We start from the raw sequence: 19,665 nt of genomic DNA on the forward strand, positions 1-19,665 counted from the left end.
CCGAAATATATGCATTCAAAAGATCAATCTGTATAAACTTTACTAGAAATATATCCACGTATACATAGAACAATAATGGAAGCCTATATATGAAAAACAGAAACGTTACTAGGTTAAACCCAGCTTTTCAAAAATCAACCTTTTAGCAAAAATTAAAAACACCTTTTGTACATATTTCATCTTTTTCATTTCGTTCTCGCTTTCAATATTGCATAACTTTCATTTGAGCTATAAAACTCAATCTACATATCTATACATAATTATTCATCTAGTTTGGTGGTGTAATCTTAATTCTAACAGCCTTGCATTGAGTGTACTCTTGGTAAACTTCCTCACCCATTTCTCTACCAATACCAGAAGAGTGGAAACCACCAAATGGAACCATAGAGTTAAAGTCGTTATAAGTGTTGACCCAGACAGTACCTGCATTGATATTGTTTGCCACATGGACCGCAGTGTTAATGTTAGTGGTGTGGATACCAGCAGCCAAACCGTAATCGGTGCTGTTTGCCAATTCAATTCCCTCCTCAATGGTGTCGAATTTGGTAACTGAAACAACTGGACCAAAGATTTCTTCCTTAACAATCTTCATGTCGTCTTTAACGTTGGAGAAGATGGTTGGCTTAAGGAAGTAACCTTTACCATCACAACGAGCACCACCAGTAACAATTTCAGCACCTTCTTTCTTACCAGATTCAATGTAGCTCAAAATCTTGGACAATTGAGTCTCAGAGACTTGAGCACCCATAAAGGTTTCTGGGTCAAATGGGTTACCAACCTTAACATTTTCAGCAGCAGCCTTGAACTTCTCCAACACTTCATCGTAAACCTTGGATTGGATCAAAACACGGGAACCAGCACAACAAACTTCACCAGAGTTGTAAAAGATAGCAGTAATCAAGTTTTGGATGGTGCTGTCAATGTTAGCATCATTAAAAACAATGTTTGGAGATTTACCACCCAATTCCAAAGTGACCTTCTTCAAATTGGATTCGGCAGCAGCCTTCATAATACTCTTACCAACAGCAGTAGAACCGGTGAATGCAACTTTTTCCAACTTTGGATGTGAAGCAATGGCTGCACCAGCAGTCTTACCGAAACCAGAAACAATATTGACAACACCCTTTGGCATACCAGCTTCAACCAACAATTTACCAACAATCAATGCAGACAATGGGGTAGATTCAGCAGTCTTCAACACAGTGGTTGAACCAGTGGCCAAAACAGGACCCAATTTCCAAGAAAGCATCAAAAGTGGGAAATTCCATGGAATAATCTGACCACACACCAAAGGAACTCTTTGGGTGTAGTTCAAGTGGCCTTCACCAGTGTTGATCAAGTTACCCAAAATCTTATCAGTCCAGCCTGCACAAGATCTAAAGTAAGCAGCAGTTAAAGCGACATCACCTTTAGCATTTTGCAATGATTTACCATTGTCAAAAGTCTCAACTTCAGCCAACAAATCAGCATTCTTTTCAATCAAATCAGCCAAGTTGGTCAACACTCTAGCTCTGACAGCTGGGTCAGTAACAGACCATGATTTATAAGCAGCTCTAGCAGCGTCAACAGCAACATCGATATCTTCTTCCAAGGCTTCGTAAACCGAGGTAATTTCTTCTTCGTTAACTGGAGAAACAACATTGAATGTCTTTTTTTGTTTTGGGTAGACAAAGTCATTGTTGATGAACAAACCAGTAGGTTGTTCATATTCTCTGCCAGTGGGGATCTTGACCTTGACCAGCAAAGGCAAGTCACCCAATCTGGTGGCAGTGGAAGCAAATGTTCTAGAGGCCATTTGCAGGACTTTTGGAGCAAGTCCTTGTTGCTTAAGACAAGTTTTGGCCAACATGTGAGGGTAGAATGGATACTAAAATAGGACTTTTGTAATAAATGTAAGTTGCAAAAAAGTAAAACAAAAAGTGTGAATTCAGATAAAATAGTCAGTGACTAATCAGAAACTTTTTGTAAACTGTGAAATCAAGTGTGCTGTTTAAAACAAGTGGAAAAGAATTTTCAAAAGGTAAATTCTATATGTGTAAGTATTGATATAGATTCAATGTTCCAAGTATACAATTGGTTTTGTAGTAAAGCAATTGCTAATGAATTAAAATCGTGTTGTTAGGTTAAGAATATATATATAGAAATAAAAAAAAGGAAATTGAGAAAGATTTTGAATTTGATGAGGGAATTGCCGGAATATTTATATTGCTGATTTCCAGCATTGATGATAACTTGCAGTTTGGGAGAATTTGTATGTTCCCCACAAATTGCATGAACGTCTCTGGTGGTGGTTGGGTTTTGTGCATCAAGAGCTACCTCCCTCCCCCACCTTTGCGGTCACCTTTGTTTTATTGTTTTTTTGTTTTTTTAATTTCTTTGTCTGCTTTTTTTTTCCTCCAATACACTAACCACACCACATTGTTCCAAACAGTAACTGGAACAACAGTAAGAAAGTAAGGAAGAGAAAGTGCGATAACCAAAGGTAAGAGCTACAATACCCCAATAATAATAATAATAATGATAATAATAGTGATGGTGATAATAATAAAAGAGGTGTAGATACAGATTGTACAAACAACTGCCACCTGGAAAGTAGATTTGTAAGCTATGCACAATCCCCAATTTCTCAACACTTTTCATATTCTTTGTCTTTTTTTTTGTCCTTATTACTGAAACTTGCTACTGTTGATATTAGAAACCGGGAGATAGAGGTGGAGGAGAAGGAGGAAAAAGAGGAAGTGGAATGGAAAAGAAGAATGGAATTGGGAAATAGGAACATAGGGAAATAGGAAATAAATGGACTTGGCACGAAAGTTTGCAAGGCGGAGCTTAGGCAGCATCTTATTTGCAGACTCGTGGCGAATTTCAGTATCAAAATTGATGTTTGTTGTAGTTCCTATATTTGACAGTAGTGCAGCTGTATGTCTTGTAAACCTCATCACATGGACAGAAGGAAGTTTTAAAATTAGCCAAAACACCAAAGAATGGAAAGTTTGTAGTTTATGGTTGATGTCGGGGATAGTACTAAAAAAAATTGTTTGATGTTCTTTCTCTTGCCTTGTTCTAATTCTAATTCTAATTCTTTTTGTTTTTATTATTATTTAGTTGTTCTGGTTTTTGTGGGGGTGTTTTAGGGTATTTTGCACAAATAGAAAGGTGCAGGCGTGTGCGAGTGCGAGTGCGAGTGGGTGGATAAGGTTTTGGCAGATTTCAATGAGTTATTGTTGACAGTCTACATTCAGATGCATTATGAGCCCTTTACTCTTGCTTGTGGTGTGTCAAAAGGGGGAACTTAGTAAGGAAATGAAGATGGAAGTGAGAATTTTAAGTACACGAAAGCAAAGGTTACAAACCAAAGACAAAATAGAAGAACAAAGAGAACAAAGAAAAAAAAAAAAAGGAAAGGAAAGAGAAGAAAAGAGGATAGAATGAAGAGTAGCTATAACGTATAACAGTACAAGGGACATAAACATGTACAATATTAAATCGAAAGTGTGATCTCATCTTTAGATCCACTCAACCGAGTGGTGGTGATTCAGGGTACTGTTGTGTGAAAAGTTTAGTTTTGTTGATCGTTGAACAATAAAAGTGGGGTTAAGAGAAACAGAATAATGAACTGTTGGGCAAAATATTAAGTGGGGGAGGGGAGGGGAGGGGAGGGGGGAGGAAGGGAGAGATTGAGAGAGTGTGTGAGAAGAAAGAATAAGAATAAAGAAATAAAATCTGTAAACAATACAGAGGGCATATCAACAAGTTACAGTTATAGTTACAATTACTAATGCAATCAAGTTCGGAGTTGAACTATTTGTGCAAAAATTAGTGGTTGTGGTGGTAATCGTGGTGGTGGTGGTGGTGGTGTTGTTGGGGCGAGGCATAGTGGCTTAATCTAAAGCAAAAAATAAAAAAAAATAATACGGTTACGGATATGTTCGCTTTCAGTGGGCCAAAAAAAAAAAAAAAAATTTCAAGATGAAATTTTTGGCTATTGTTTCTTTCGATTTACTTTGGGTTTTTGTGTTTTCCTTAGCTATAAATTATTACTGTCTCTCACACACACTCTCTCTATCTTTGTGCCACAACAACCAAGGTGAAAAAGGTGTAGTAGATTCCAAAGAACAGAAAAGAAAAAAACAAAAATAGGCAGTTATTGTAGATTCAAGAATCTTTGTAGAAGCAAATGTTTGCAGGTATTGTAACTTCTTAGATAACGTCAAAGGCCGAAAGACAAGAACTCCGACACTAAATTGAAATCTAATTAAACTTTCACCCTCTCGGACCGAAGGATCTTGTGGTCTTTTCCTACAAACATATCTTTCATAAATTCTTAAAATTTTTTAATTCTTTATCTTTAGTTGTTTTTTTTTCTTCAATTTTTTATTTTTTTTATTTTAATTTCGACAACTTCTCGAGAACAATTGAAAAGATCAAGTAAAGACCAATTTCCACCTTTGAGAGAGAATTCTCTTTCATCAACTTTTGGATCTTTTTCCTTTTTTTGGGTGGGTTCAGTTAATGTTTTTATTGTGTTGTTGCTTTGTCGTCTCTTCCTCCATATGGCATACGCTTTTCTACTTAATGACATTTTACCTCTCACATTTTACTTTGCCATCACTTTTCTACTTCCCCCACCCTATTTGATGTATTTCTGTATAACTTCCTTCCATCCTTTCTTCCATCCTCCCTTCCCCACTCCAGTTTGTGTACTGAATAACGGATACTTCACATGTGCCAAGATACACGTCCTCTGTCAAATTAGTAGATATAAAAAATTGTCTATCAAAACACGACTAGTGCAACATCTCGCACTCATACTAGCAAAAGAAATAGAAGCAAACAAAATCAACACAACAAAATTAATAAACAAATAAATAAATTAATAAATAGAACGCAAACGGGAACGGTATCAAATGGATAAAGCAAATTCAAGGCAAGGCAAGGTCAAATCAGACAACTTCAACTTTGGCGGATTTTGCTCGATTCATAGAATACTGCTAAAGTTGTTTTAATTTTTTCGTTTTTTTCAACGATATTGAGATGCTGATTATTTTAGAATACAATGTAGTGTATAAGTAAGTAAGTAAGTAAGTTTAAAAATTAAACAAAAGGGAAAAAGAACTTGTAAAAATTAAATCTATTCTACTAAGAAACTTGGATAATCACTGTGTTTTGGCAATTATTACAACCAAAGTTAGACGCAACTTCTTTCTTCTTTCTATTTCTTTCTTTGTTCTTTCTCTTCATACTTCATGCTCTAATTCTTTACTTCTAATCTATTCTTTTGAGTTTCGATGGTTTAAACAGTTTGGTGATAACCGCATAAACCTTCCTTAAATCATCCAGAGACATATTAACCATTTTGGAAAGCTTGTCAAACAACATCGCATCCACCTCATCCGGATCAGTTACCTGCTCTGTATCATCTTGATCTGTCAATAAACGGCCATTGCCATTACCACTACCACCACCACTACCACTACCACCACTACTACTCTTTTCAGTATCGGTTTCTAAAATATCCTCCTTTGCCGCATTCATGTCAAATATCTGAAACAATCTTTTCTCCATCATGGATAGATCCTGTGTACCAGCACTATCGTGTAGCTTCCCTGGTAAAATGTTGTTATATACCCAATCACAATACTGTTCGGTATGTTCTACACTCATGTGATATATATCATCCTTAGTGTCCTGCCTCCTAATAAAAATCTGTTGGTCAAACTTTTGATTAAGCTCAAGTACAAATATAACAATCGACATAATGTACACCTCGGGAAACGCGTCTCTCAATTTAGTCACCGTGCCCATATCTGACTTGATGACAAATTTAGTCTTGTTAACAGCTTTAAGCAAATTATATATTAGCATAAAAACTTGAGGTGCATTGGTCAAATACAAGACATCTGTCAATGTCTTGTAAATCAACAAAAAGTAATAATCCACAGGTACCGTTATCTCCATCTTGACAAGACTTGTATTGAGAAAGTATAGTCGTTTGTAAATATGATCATTCAGTGGATATTCGTAGCCTTGCAATCCAGGAAAATACAGTTGACCCAACACATTCAAATCTTCTTGCGGCAACAAATGGTATGTCTTGAAAAATGGGATTTTTTCCTTGCGAATACAATCAAGCACATCTGATAGATATAGAGGGTTGGCTTGTAATTGCAAGCTTGATATGTAGATTATGCAAACGAGATCCAACACATCCAACTGTCGTCGCTTATACCCGACCCTGTGTTTTCTGCTCCGTTTACTTGCTCTTCTTTCTTTGTCTTCCTCCTGCTCCTGCACTTGCTCTTGCTCTTGCTCCTGTTCTTGCTCCTGCTCCTGCTCTTGCTGCTTCTGCCCCTGCTCATCGCCATCATCAAAAATTAGATTAAGCATTCTACACCAATTGGTCTTGACAACTAAAGTCAAATCTTTCTCCACGCTACTCATACCATAAAACAAGTTTAAGATTGCATCAAGTTGATGTTTGAGTATTTTCTGCAAACATCTATAATACACAGGTCTCGCCTCATCTCCAAATAATCTTTCCTGTTTCCTTTTATCTTGCGACAATCTTTGACTCGATTGACTAGCTAGATGGCCCCGCTCATCTAATGCAACGGCATTCAATCTCCTTGTTGTTACGATGGGTTGGTCTGCATCATCATCAAATTCAATGGAACCCTCTTGAACATGTCCATACTGACAGATTGTAAGACCATCTTGAGTACGGTATAGTCGTGAACGACAATTATCAATCCCACACGGTGGGCCACGGATCCACAGCTGTCGTACCATGTGGTGATCCGGCAACAAAAAAGAAGTATGAAAGATAACAAAACTAGCAAAGCTAGCGAAAAAAGAGAGAGAGAAAGAAAAATGTATAAATCAATAGATGCGAAAGAATACACAATAAAACTAAAGATGGAATTAACTCTTTGTGTGGGTTAGTCTATAATCTACAGCTCTCCGCGTTATTGAAATTTTCTTTCTCGCACAATAATTGAGATTTTTATTTTCTTTTTTTTCCACTAAGAAAAGTCAAATTTATAGAGATGGAATTTTAAGGGGGTTGCTAGAATTTATCTTGGAATCTAAAAAGGGTATATATACACATATATGTACATATATGTACATATATACATATATAAAATATGGGGAGTGTATGTCAAAAAAAGGAATAAATTTCATATCCCAGATGTTCTTATTTATAAACTTCATACAGTCCCTTCAATTTTAGTGATTGTGTCTACATTCTTGCTTTTCGATTATATGGCCAGCATTCAATTGCTCATCCAAATCATCTTTGGGGTCAATCTTGAACACTTTATCTGGGTTCAATATCCTTCTTGGATCTAGTGCCAACTTAATTTGTCTCATGGCATCAATCGTAGGCTCACCCAATTCTTCTACAACGTATGCTCTCTTACCAACACCAACACCATGTTCTCCAGTACATGTGCCTTCATACTGCAAAGCCCGCTTAACCATCTTGTTCACTGCAGCATGTGTCTTGGCATAATCTGGCGAGTTGTATAAAATCAAGAAATGACAATTACCATCTCCAATGTGGCCAATAACTGAAAACTTTCCTTCAAAGCCATCCTCAATCAAGTCTTGGTTTATCTCGTCAATTACATCGGACAACTTTGAAACTGGCACTGCAACATCAGTGGTCCATATCTGTACATCATTAGGATCTTTCAACACTTTGGAGCCATATTGGTATGTTGACCAAAGCCCATTTCTCCTCGCGGCCCATAACTCGGCATTTTGCTCATCATTTGTACTCTTTTCAATTTTTATGGCATGATTCTGCGTGGCAATCTCATCAACAACCTTCAGCTGCTCTTCAATGGCCTGCTTTGTTGGCCCACCCAATTTGAAAAATAATGTTGCTGTTTCCAATCTTTTTTCATCCTCGGATGTCTCATTAACAAAGGACATCATTGTGTCATTGAGAATCTCCATGGCATTTGGTTGAATGCCTTTGGAAATTATCGTTTGTGCCGCAGTAGCTGCATCCCTGATGGTTGGGAATGCGACAACGGTAATAAACTCAAGTTTGGGGCGTACATGCAATTTCAAGGTAATCTCGGTAACAACACCTGCTGTTCCCTCTGTACCAATAAATAATCTAGTCAAATCGTAACCTGCAGCTGATTTTCTTGGTCTCTGCCTAGTCTTGATCACTGTACCATCTGCCAAGACCACAGTAAGGTTCACGACATTCTCCTTCATTGTTCCATATTTAAATGCATTCGTTCCACTGGCACTAGTTCCAACCATTCCACCAATGTTGGCACCAATACCAGGGTCAGGGCCAAACAACAAGTTCTGACCTTTAGGATCATCTTTCAAGAAATCATCCAACTCCTGCCAGCCAACTCCTGGCTGCACAACTACATCCAAATCGTCTGGATGGAATGCCAAGATCTGGTCCATTTTGGCAAAAGAAAGTGATATACTATAAGGGCCACGTGTATGGATATTTTGTCCTTCCAATGAAGTGAGGCCCGAGTTTGCAACGACTGGAATTCGGTACTCGTGTGCAATTTTCAAAATTTGTGACACTTGTTCCGTGGATGTTGGAGTGATTGAGACGTCGGGGCGTTGCTTTTGTGGGTTTGGAGGATGATGAGTGGAGAAGAAGGAATCGTTGAATGATTTGAGAACATTTTCGTCAAATTGAGCATTATCCTTGCCAACAATATCGAGTATTTTGGATAAACCTTCTTTGAATTGTTCTTCGTTGGCATATACAGGCGAGTCTAGCGTTGCAAGTGGAGCAGTCGATCTATCCAGTGAGGAAATATTGTTTGAAAGGTGGTCTTTTACGATAGCTTCCCTATTGGAATTTGTAGATTGAAAGGACTTACCTACGAAATACCCAATTGTTAAAGCCAATCCACTAGCAGCAAATACTGCCAAAAATTGATTTGATTTAGGCGTAGGTGGAGGTGGTGAAGAATGTGTAGAACGTGTAGAAGTGGTCAGGTTTGGACCTAAATTAGCACGCTTGATGGGAGCGGAGTGGGCGCCATTGCTTTGACATCTTGCAAATTGTCTTGACGGAAATTTCCATCTCATACAATTCCTGGCTAACATGATTAGTGAGTAGTCGAACGACGCTTAAAAAAAGTAGAGAGATAAATCAGGAAGAAAAGAAAGCGAAAAAAAAAGAGGAAGGAAAGAGAAAGAAGAAAGAAGAAAAGGACTAATACAGTTCAGAATTCATTCTTCTTCAAGTTTTGAATTCCTTTTTTTTTTTTGCAAAGTTGCGATTAAGAATCAAAGAAAACTGGACATCATGAAGTGATCGTAAACTTGACTGTGGCTTTCTATCCGACCGACTCAATTTTTTTGTGTAATTGTTTGCTTTTCCATTAATAATAAATTTTTTTTTCGTTCGCTTCTTGTCTGCTGGATTGTGTGCGGAATAACTCCGTGGGTATCAAGGATTAGCGGGTGCGCAAGTGTTGAATTTTACTTTCCCAACTCCGTCAGCGCTATGCGTGGGGGAAGAAAGGGGGGGAAAGGAGAGAACAGGAGTGGGGGAGGAGGAAAGGGCAGGAGGGCAGAAGGTGAGCTTTGTTTGCACTTTTTTACTTCAACCTTTATCTTTCCACTGTTCTCAACCACACTCCGCTTTACTGACTAGTGAAAGGGAAACATTACTCGGAACATATTAGGACTCAAACATATACAATTTTGCCAAAGTAATCAAGAAATATACAACTTCAGATGAAAGAAGTAATTGACCTCTTCTATTTATTCTTTGTTGGCGCAAATACAAATAACAACCTAGTTTTAATAATGCAGTTAGGAATGAAAACGAATTAATTCCTTCCTATAGTACACTTAACATAAACTTACCATGTGGGATTGCAAAATATAAGAAAAAAAATGTAAAATTTGCGGAAAGAGAAGGGCAGTAATGGAGGTAATGGTAGGATATGGGGCCAGAGAGAGAGAGAGAGAGAGAGAAACGAAGAGAAGGAGAAAGAAAATGAAAAAGAAGAATAATGTAAATCGGAGTAATATTGAAGATGTCGATCTCCAAATTATCAAAATAAATACATCTATGCAGTCATTTTTTTTCAAAACTTATAATAATGATTATTTTGAATTCTAAATTAGTTTGTGTTCTGAATTATAGATCTCATCCGGACAGACCCGGTCAATATTGAAGGCTGTGGACTTTTGATTGGGTAATGTACACCATCCGACGATTCTAACGTAGCCTGCTCCGATACTGCTGCCGGTGTTGTTGTTGTTGTTGTTGTTGTTTCCTTCTCTTTTTTCCCATAACCTCCTCCACCGGGAGTGTTTATCACTATGCGATCACCTTTACTAACTTTTACTGTACACTTGCCTCCCAATGACTTCTTTCTGTATGTTCCATCCTTTAATTTATAAAACCATTGATTAAGTCCTCTTGCTCCCTCCTCTCCACCAAGCAAGCCGTAAGGAGCCAACGCGCGCCTTTCCATAAGACAAGATACCTCTAATGGGTACAAGAACTCTATATCACGTACTACCCCATCTCCACCTTTATGAAACCCATCACCACCGGATCCTAATCTAACTGAATACTCGTGTAGTAATACGGGGTATCTTTTTTCAAACAACTCGGTATCAGTCATTCGAGTATTTGTGGTGTGACACTGCACCACAGACTGTCCGTCCCATGTGGGTCCAGCACCTGCACCACCGCAGATGGTTTCGTAGTAGCCAAACGAGATTCCGTAATCGTGGTCGCTGGTACCAAATGTAAGATTGTTGCATGTACCTTGAGATCCAGCTGCTGCTTGAAATGTCTTGAGCATCACATCAACTATCCTTTGTGTAGTTTCCACATTTCCTCCAACAACAGCTGCATCGGAAGAAGGACTGACTAATGAACCTTCGCGAGTCTTGAATTCAATTGGTCGCAAACAACCATTGTTAAGAGGAATATCCGTGCTTATAAGGCAACGGAGTACATACAAGACTGCAGAATACAAGATGGCGGTTGGGGCATTTAAATTACCATAAATCTCATCACCGGTCTCGCTAAAGTCAAATAATGCTGACCCTGTTTCCGGATCAATGTGCACAGTAAGAGCAATTGCCGTTCCATCATCAATGTAGTCTACTCCTTTCAACTCTCGCGAACCAAATTTCGTGTAAGCCAATTTGAGCAAATTGCGTACGGCAATCTCTGCCGTCGATTGAATACCACCCATATACAACTTAACAACTTGGTAGGTGAAGTCATCAATCAATCTCTGCAACAATTTGATACCTTTGTAGTTTGCTGCCACCTGTGCTTTCAAGTCAGATATGTTATCGCTTAAAGTTCTGGTTCCCGAACCTCCTGGATACTTGGCTGGCTCTTCAACCAAAATCTTGGTAATTCCTGCTTCGTCAAACACACCTTGGGAACAGAGCTTATGCGTAACAATAGCTGCACCTTCGTCATAAATGGTTTTTGAGTTTGGCGGCATCGAACCCGCTGCAATTGAACCAATATCAGCATGATGTCCTCTAGAAGCGGTCCAAAATATAGGTTCCTTTGCATCATTAAGAACGGGAGTAATAACAGTGATATCAGGCAAATGAGAGCCACCAGCTATGGGGTGGTTAGAAACCAAGACATCACCAGGTTCTAACTTATTCTCCCATAACTTCATTTGTGCTTTCACAGCATACGACATTGAGCCCAAATGGATCGGTATATGTGGTGCATTTGCAATCAAATCACCATTGTGATCAAATATAGCGCATGAGAAATCCAACCTCTCTTTAATGTTTGTCGATATTGCCGTTTGTTGCAAAGTACGGCCCATTTGTTCTGCAATCGACATAAATCTATGTCCAAACACAGAAAGCTGAATTGGATCAACTGTAGAGGTTGATAATCTAGGCTTTTCCTCTTGTTCAACATCAATTAAAACGTGGTTTTGTAAGATATACGCAGTCGACCCAGGCTCAATCAATAAGGTTTGTGTATCATCTAATATGATACTTGGAGCTCCGACTTTGGTACCAACTTTTAAATCAGATAAAGAATATAGCGAGGCTTGAGTCCACCCACAAGAATCAAAATAAATTTGCTTAGTCGTGCTTGATTTTCCAACATTCAAAGTATTTTTCAAATTAGCAAACTCCTGAAATGGATTGCTTTCTTCCTTGCCATCAGACTGTACATTCAATAACACCTGCACATCATCAACAAGGACCTTCCTATCCAAATTGAAACCATACTCATGTTTGTGTCTTTTAATGAATTTCTCTTCGGCATCATGCTCACCTTGTTTTGTTGGAATTAGCAAGTGTGTATCACTTCCGACATATCTCATGTTTAAAAACACTTCCAACTGCGTCTTGAAATTAGACAAATTTTGGTTCTCATATTCCTTGTACGCCTCAGCAGTCAATTGTGCAATCTTTTTATCGATTGCCTCAAAACTATTGGAATACCTCAATGAAGCAGGACTCTGCTTCTCAATCACAATATCGGCTAATTGTATACCATATGCTGATAATAATGAGGAGTACTTATGAATAGCTACATTTGTAATCCCTAAATTTTTGGCTAAAGAAACTGCAAATTGACCACCAGATCCACCAAATGAAGCCAAATTATGCAAGGCAGTTTCGTGTCCTTTTGCTTCAGTCAAATTTCTAATCGGTCTCGCCATTGCTTCTACTGCAACTTTCAAAAACCCGTTGGCTACTTCTTCAGGAGTCAACTCGATATCTTGATCCTTGTTGATCAATTCAGTCAATTCGTTAAATTTGATCTTGACAATTTCATAGTCCAAAGGCTGATCCTGATTTGGGCCAAATATATTGGGAAATTTCTCCGGAACCAATCTACCCAAAAACAAATTAGCATCTGTCACTGTCAAGGGACCTCCTTTTCTGTAGCAAGCTGGACCTGGGTCAGAACCAGCGGACTCTGGACCAGTAACAAACATCTTATTTTTCCAGAACAACATTGAGCCCCCTCCTGCGGCAACTGTTGATATATCTAATTGTGGAGTTTGTAAATTCACTTGGCTCACGACTGTTTCATAAATATGCTCCAAGCTTCCTGCATAACGAGATACATCAGTCGATGTGCCACCCGCATCGAAACCAATTGTCGCTTTGCCACTAGTGTTATCGTAACAAGTTTGACCAAAGCCAACCATACCACCTGCTGGACCCGACAAAATAGCCTTGAGACCAGTGAACTTGTACCATGGGCAAAGTCCACCATTTGACTGCATAAACAATAATTTATTACCAAATGCCTCAAGACCGCCCTCAAATCCTGCACCGAAATTTTGCACATATTCATTTATAACCGGCGAAAGGTATGCATCAGCAACTGTAGACGATGTCCTATTGACAAACCCCAACATTGGTTGCAACTCATGTGACACGGAAATGTTAAATCCAATCGTCTTTGCAATCTCAGCAATTTTAGCTTCGTGAACCGGGTATGCATAGGAATGGAGTAATGATAATGCAATCGTTTTGATTTCCCCATTTTCGTAAATTTCACGTAATTCTTTTTCTACCAAATCGTAGTTGGGTGTTTTCAATACCCTTACCGTGTCACCTGTAACACCCTCTGTAATTACTTCATTATCTCCTATTTCGTCAATTGGCAATTTATCACCACCACCTTCTGAAAACCCGGCAATCGTTACCCTTTCGTCTATTTCCATAACCTTGTGGTATAAATGTCCCAATTTTTTTGCAGTCAAGTCAAAAATATCAGGTCTAGTTTGGTTTCCAATCACCAATACATCTTTAAACCCTTTTGTAGTTACCAACAATACCTTGGCACCTTTTCGCTCCAATAAAGCATTTGTTGCAACTGTTGTGCCCATTCGTATACTTTGTATTTGATCTAGTTTAAGCTTACAGTCTTTTGAAATAGTTGTCTTGTTGAAGTGTTCAAGGACCCGCCTGATCCCTTCAGTGGGTGCATCTTTATAGTTTAATGGATCGACAGAGAGAAGCTTAAACACATAATCTTCATGCCCTTTGAGTTTTGCAATAACGTCACAAAACGTTCCACCTCTATCAATTGCAATCTGGATACCTGGTGCTTTCATTTCCATAATGTTTATTCTGTTCTCCTTATCTTGAGTTGGAAATACAATTTAATAAATATAGATATAGATATAAATGAAAATGAAAATGAAAATGAAAATTAAAGCAAAATATGAGGTGTGAAACACAAGGTGGAATACAAGTAAAGTTTCGAAAAGAATATGATACAAGTAATTGATTGAGTATAAAAACAAAAACAGAAACAAAGAAAAAGATATCAAAACGTCAATATGATAGTAGTGAATCTAAATTTTATTTGGTTTTATAAATTGTCATTCTTGGTCTTTGGTGTGGGAGGAGAGAAATTTATCAGCGCGCTTATTGTGCTTTTCATGCTTACAAATGTAATCTGAACCACAGGAGGGGAGAGGTGGGGGGAAAGGAGGAAGCCCATTTAAATTTTTCCAAAAAAAAAAAAAAAAAATTCAACCTTTTTAATTTTGATTTCGGCTTGCTTCAATAATGCGGAATACTTTGCTCAATTAAGATCTTTACTCATCATCTGTAACGAGAGAAGCCTAGTGCGTGGGAAATATAGTCACTTTCTCTTTGTTCCCAATTCCATACTATACATTAAGTGCCTTCACACCCTTCGTCAACTGTACTATATTTCCCAACTTGTCATACTGTACTTCTTCCTCTACTTCTTCTTCTTCTTCTGTATTCGAATTTGTCGGCAGTAGCAAGCTTTTCGGCGTTCCATTCCGCTTTTTTTCAATAATATTACCCAATTTATCATACTCAACTTCACTCTCTTCTTCTTCTTCATCTTCTTCTTCATCATCATCATCTTCATCATTAAAATGATTATCCGCTAACTGGTCATTTCCTTGCTTTCTCTTAATGATATTTCCCAAATTGTCATACTCAACTTCACTTTCTTCTACTTCCAGTTCATCATCATCTTCTTCTTCTTCTTCTTTATCCTCTTCTATTTCCAGTTCTTCATCATCATTATCGTTGTCACTCTGAACACCTTTTCTGTTGACATTACCCAACATCCAGACATCCTCATTCTTTGCTCTTTCTTTTCTGTCCTTGGCTTCTTTTTCAATCTTCTTCAACCACTCATCTTGTGCTTTCAATATACTTTCTGAATATGTACACTTTTGATAAACAGTCAACAACTCTTTATTGATTTTTAAAAACGTCAAGCCCCAACTAAAGTTTTCTAAGAGCAATTCTGCCCAGTCCATATGCCCAACAATAGCAAAACATGCTGCCAATGCCTCGACACAGTTTAATTTCCATGGTCTACCGTAGTTCACAGGGTTGGCAGCAACAAGATAAGGTAATAATCTCTCGTGCTTTCCTCCAATTTTCCCAAAAGGGATTTCATCTAAACGAGCCCACGAACATTCAACCACAGCTGCACCGTGCGACTCTACAATTTCAAGATCATCTGGGCACACAGTGGATTTCCCATTGGGTGAGACAACGATACCTTGAAATTTTTGACCAACGCGTAGATTCTTAATAAGACCAAGACGCTCGAGCTTTTTTCCACTGCACCGTTTTGGGTCACAGTGGTCAAAATCCCACATTGCTAATTTAGTAGGAAACTTTCTGCTGCTCAGAGAGGATAGATTGGAGCCATTAGAGGCATCTAGGACAATAGACGATGAGCCTAGCTCCTGGCGACCTTTACGAATATGGTGCTGCTTTGATTTGTGACCGTTGGATGTGCGTGAGCTAGATGTATTCCTATCCTCACTAGATTTGTTCTTGCCCTTACCCATGGTACTGTGATTATATGTTGCTTTGTTTCTGACTTTACGTTAGTAGGTCTGTATGTGTCTGTATGTGTCTATATACCTCTGTGTGTGTTTGAGATGAATCAATTAGTTAAGAAAAACATGTTAAATTCTAGGTAAGATGTGCTGCTCACTAAATAAAACCAAATTCTATTTTTTTTTCTTTTAACTTCTACATCTTCTCCTTCTTCTTCTTCGTCTACATTTTTGCGCATTTCCGTTTGCAACCAGAATTTGCACCAAATTACTGCAAAGTTGTTGCCAATCTGAAAAACAAAAATTATTATCAAGGCGAGTTTAGTGTTTCTTGATCATGTTGTGAAATAAAAAGCCACTACAATTGATTTCAACAGGAATTTGCTCAATTTGTTTCCTACAGATATTTCTACTTTTTGAACAACATTAAAAAAATGAAGAAAATAAAATAAAATTAAAAAAAAAATTGAAAAATATAATATTATACATTAAAGAAAATAGTCATTATAAAGTAGAAATTGAAAAAGGAAAACTTTTTTTTTTATTTATTTCCCATGCCTTTGCTTTTTTTTTGCCTTTTTTTTTGCCTTTATTTTTGCCTTTTTTTGCCTTTATTTTTGTCTTTTTTTTGGCCCTTTTCTTTTGGGTTCAAATCCTCTATCGAAAAACAAAAGTTGGAAAAGAAAAAAAGGAAAAAGTATGAATAGTAAAACGTTGCAATATGTATCCATTAGAAATCCTCATCAAAGGTGAATTCATTAGCATTCTTGTCTTCGGACTTGGCCATGACACCTGCCTTTTGGTAATCAGAAACCCTCTTTTCGAAAAAGTTGGTTTTACCAGCAAGTGAGATGTTTTCCATAAAGTCAAATGGATTGGTAACCTTGTAAATCTTTTCATTGCCCAATGCCACCAAAAGTCTATCGGCAACAAACTCAACGTATTGGCACATCAATTTACAGTTCATTCCCAAAAGACTCACTGGCAAGGCATCAGTAAAGAATTCTTTTTCAATCTCCACTGCTTCAGAGATAATCTTCTCAACAATCTTTGGGTCTGGTCTATTCTCCAAGTGACTAAACAAGAGACATGCGAAATCAGTGTGCAAACCCTCGTCTCTGCAGATCAACTCATTGGAAAAGGTTAAACCTGGCATCAATCCTCTCTTTTTCAACCAGAAAATAGAAGCAAAAGAGCCACTGAAAAACACACCCTCAACGGCAGCAAAAGCAACAAGACGTTCAGCGAAAAGGGCATTGTCATCATTGATCCAACGGATGGCCCAGTCGGCTTTTTTCTTAATCTGTGGGATGTTGTCGATGGCGTTAAAGAGGAAATCAGCCTCCTTGGGGTCCTTGATATAAGTGTCAATCAACAAAGAGTAAGTTTCGGAATGGATGTTTTCCATCATGATTTGGAAACCATAAAAACTCTTGGCCTCAGGGATTTGCACTTCTGCAGAAAAGTTTTCAACCAAGTTTTCATTAACAATACCATCAGATGCAGCAAAGAAAGCGAGAATTCTTGAGATGAAAAATCTTTCATTTTCATTCAATTTGTTTTTCCAATCGTGCATGTCTTTGCCCAAATCGATTTCCTCTGCAGTCCAAAAGGATGCCTCGGCCTTCTTGTACATTTGCCAGATTTCGTGGTAACGGATTGGGAACATCACGTATCGACGTTTGTTTTCTTTAAGGAGAGGTTCATCTTTTTCAGCTTCTTTGATTTGACGTCTGTGTGCCTTGTGTGTAGTGAGGAACTGGTCGTGTTCGTCTTGATCCTTATCTTGTTCGTCCTGTGTAGACTCTTTGGTAACTTCACTTGTAGTTGGTTTGCTAGCATTCAATGAGGCCTTGACTTCGTGAATGGTTTGTGCTTCGTCCTTGGCCTTAGCTTCGGCAGCTAGTTTATCAGTCAAAGATTTACCTGGTGTTTGTGACATGTCGAGGTTGTTGATTTTGCCTGTTAATCCTCTAGTTGGTGTTTCTGTTAATGACATTTGAAATGACGCGTATGCTGTAAAACTAAAACTAAAATCAAAAAAAAAAATAGAATAAAAGAATGGAGTTAGAAGGAAATGATAAACTTTTTCTTTCTTATAATGAAACAAATTAATGAATGGACGTGTTTATTTTTTAAATAAGCAGTGTATGTAACTTGTGTATAAGACTAACTGCAAGTCAATTGAGTAAGTCAAGTGTGTAATGAAATGGGTTGATGATGATGTTTAAAAAGGAAGAGGAAAGAGGAAAAAAAAAAAAAAGAGAGAAAGAAAGAGAGGAGGTGATGAGTGATGGAGTTGGGTGAGAATAGGATATGCTTTTATATTTATTTCACGAGAAGCAATTAAATGCGTCTATACGTGTTTGGCAGCGCTAGTTTGTTAGCGTGTTTGTTAGCGTGAGGGTGTGCATCGTGTATACGTGTTGAAACTGGTAGTACTCTTTTCCGATACCTGCAAAAGGTCAAAGGAGAGAGAACACAGAGCTGAGGAGTCACAATAATACTAAAAGAGAAAAGATAGGGTGGGTGGAGGGATATGGCACAAAGTGGAAATTGGCAAAGTGTAAACAAATGCAAATTTCCTGGCGATTGTTGATACTTTGTAACTAACTATTCCTCACTCATAGGGATTAGACAAAGAATGGTGGTAACAGTTGTGTTTGTTGTTGTCCTAATTTGGAAAGTGGTATAGCTTTTATTTCTTATCTAAAAGTAACTAACAAGTGCTTTGCTTTGCTTTTCTTGCTCTGCTTCTTTGCTCTGCTTCTTTACTGAAATTCGGTTTATTTTTTGTAGAGATGATGCTCTTTATTGTTTTTCTTTTTTTTTTTAGTCTGTTTTGACTTTGCTTCTCAGTACTAGGAGGAGGAGGAGGGGAGGAAAGAAAGAAAGAAGGGCGGATTAAGTGAAAAAAACTGGTAGTGTACTCATGGACAAAGTAAGACCATAAAACATCCATACACACATACATTAAACCTAGTTTTTCTCCTTTCAATATTTATACGCGTCGATATTAAAGCAATTAGATGAAAAATTGTGTGCAACGAGCAAACAAGTTGTGTGAGAAAAGAATTTTGTGTCATGAATTAGGGACGAGGTCTTTCAAAGAAAAACGAAAAAAGAAAAAAGGAAAAAGTACGCGTCGCGCTATTCTAATCAATCCGTGAAACTCACGTACAGACGAGTTCAGTGGGTTTTCTTAACAATTGACGTATCTCACCACCCTTACATCCATTACACTTCCACAACACTGTTTGTATTTCCAGCATACAAGGAAGATCCTTTATTTCAATAATGTCAATTTGTGTAGAATAAAGAGTAGTGAAAACAAAAAGAAAAAAAAGAGAGAGAGAGAGGAAATAATAAAATGGACTGAACCAATAAATTCACCAACGATTGAAAAGTTAAAAAATGGAAAAATCAATCAGTTTGTAGTGGTGCTTGTAAGAACAATACCTGAATAAAAAGAAAGCCCAAAAAATACAAAGAACCAAAAAAAAAAAAAGGAACTTGAAAAAAAGAATTGAAACTAAATCTGCAAAATCAAAACATGACACGCGCTTCGTTTAATATGTCCACCAACCTTAGCACTCTACAAACACATGTCACACACGCGTATCATTACTAAAGATGATAAATCTGGACTACGAGTCAAAGTGTAAACAATCCATACAATAATCAATCTCAGTGCCCTTTTGACAATGAGTTCAATTAGTAATACTGACTAACGGAACTTTATGCTTCTATATGCATTAATCATATACACTTGTATATAAGGACATACATATATATATTCCCTTATCGTAGATAGTATCAACATATCTTTCCGATCTCGGAATCTCCCCCC

At 37.7% G+C, this 19,665-nt stretch overlaps 6 protein-coding genes across 6 annotated transcripts; all 6 read right to left on the reverse strand. All coding sequences in view use genetic code 12, as the record gives it.

Annotated features, from left to right (window-relative positions):
- Positions 1-268: 268 nt before the first annotated feature.
- On the reverse strand, positions 269-1,849 carry ALD5_2 (aldehyde dehydrogenase (NAD(P)(+)) ald5; the record flags this gene model as incomplete). Its single annotated transcript, XM_001528523.1, has 1 exon — positions 269-1,849. One exon carries the CDS (start codon positions 1,847-1,849, stop codon positions 269-271), a length of 1,581 nt encoding a protein of 526 aa, XP_001528573.2.
- Positions 1,850-5,265: 3,416 nt separating this feature from the next.
- On the reverse strand, positions 5,266-6,789 carry RRN7 (Pol I core factor CF; the record flags this gene model as incomplete). The annotated part of the gene is made up of 1 exon (XM_001528524.1): positions 5,266-6,789. The coding sequence occupies one exon, from the start codon at positions 6,787-6,789 to the stop codon at positions 5,266-5,268; it is 1,524 nt and encodes a 507-aa protein (XP_001528574.2).
- A 438-nt stretch (positions 6,790-7,227) lies between these two features.
- PVL30_001060 (uncharacterized protein) lies at positions 7,228-9,099 on the reverse strand (the record flags this gene model as incomplete). Its single annotated transcript, XM_001528525.1, has 1 exon — positions 7,228-9,099. The coding sequence occupies one exon, from the start codon at positions 9,097-9,099 to the stop codon at positions 7,228-7,230; it is 1,872 nt and encodes a 623-aa protein (XP_001528575.2).
- Positions 9,100-10,127: 1,028 nt separating this feature from the next.
- PVL30_001061 (uncharacterized protein) lies at positions 10,128-14,584 on the reverse strand (the record flags this gene model as incomplete). Its single annotated transcript, XM_001528526.2, has 2 exons — positions 10,128-14,116; positions 14,581-14,584. 2 exons carry the CDS (start codon positions 14,582-14,584, stop codon positions 10,128-10,130), a joined length of 3,993 nt encoding a protein of 1,330 aa, XP_001528576.2.
- Positions 14,585-14,651: 67 nt separating this feature from the next.
- Positions 14,652-15,824, reverse strand: TSR3 (ribosome biogenesis protein tsr3; the record flags this gene model as incomplete). The annotated part of the gene is made up of 1 exon (XM_001528527.1): positions 14,652-15,824. One exon carries the CDS (start codon positions 15,822-15,824, stop codon positions 14,652-14,654), a length of 1,173 nt encoding a protein of 390 aa, XP_001528577.2.
- A 721-nt stretch (positions 15,825-16,545) lies between these two features.
- RNR2 (Ribonucleotide-diphosphate reductase (RNR), small subunit) lies at positions 16,546-17,814 on the reverse strand (the record flags this gene model as incomplete). The annotated part of the gene is made up of 1 exon (XM_001528528.1): positions 16,546-17,814. The coding sequence occupies one exon, from the start codon at positions 17,812-17,814 to the stop codon at positions 16,546-16,548; it is 1,269 nt and encodes a 422-aa protein (XP_001528578.1).
- Positions 17,815-19,665: the final 1,851 nt, after the last annotated feature.

The sequence above is a fragment of the Lodderomyces elongisporus genome, chromosome 1 (genome assembly GCF_030384665.1).
Source record: "Lodderomyces elongisporus chromosome 1, complete sequence".
Taxonomy (NCBI): Eukaryota; Fungi; Ascomycota; class Pichiomycetes; order Serinales; family Debaryomycetaceae; genus Lodderomyces; species Lodderomyces elongisporus.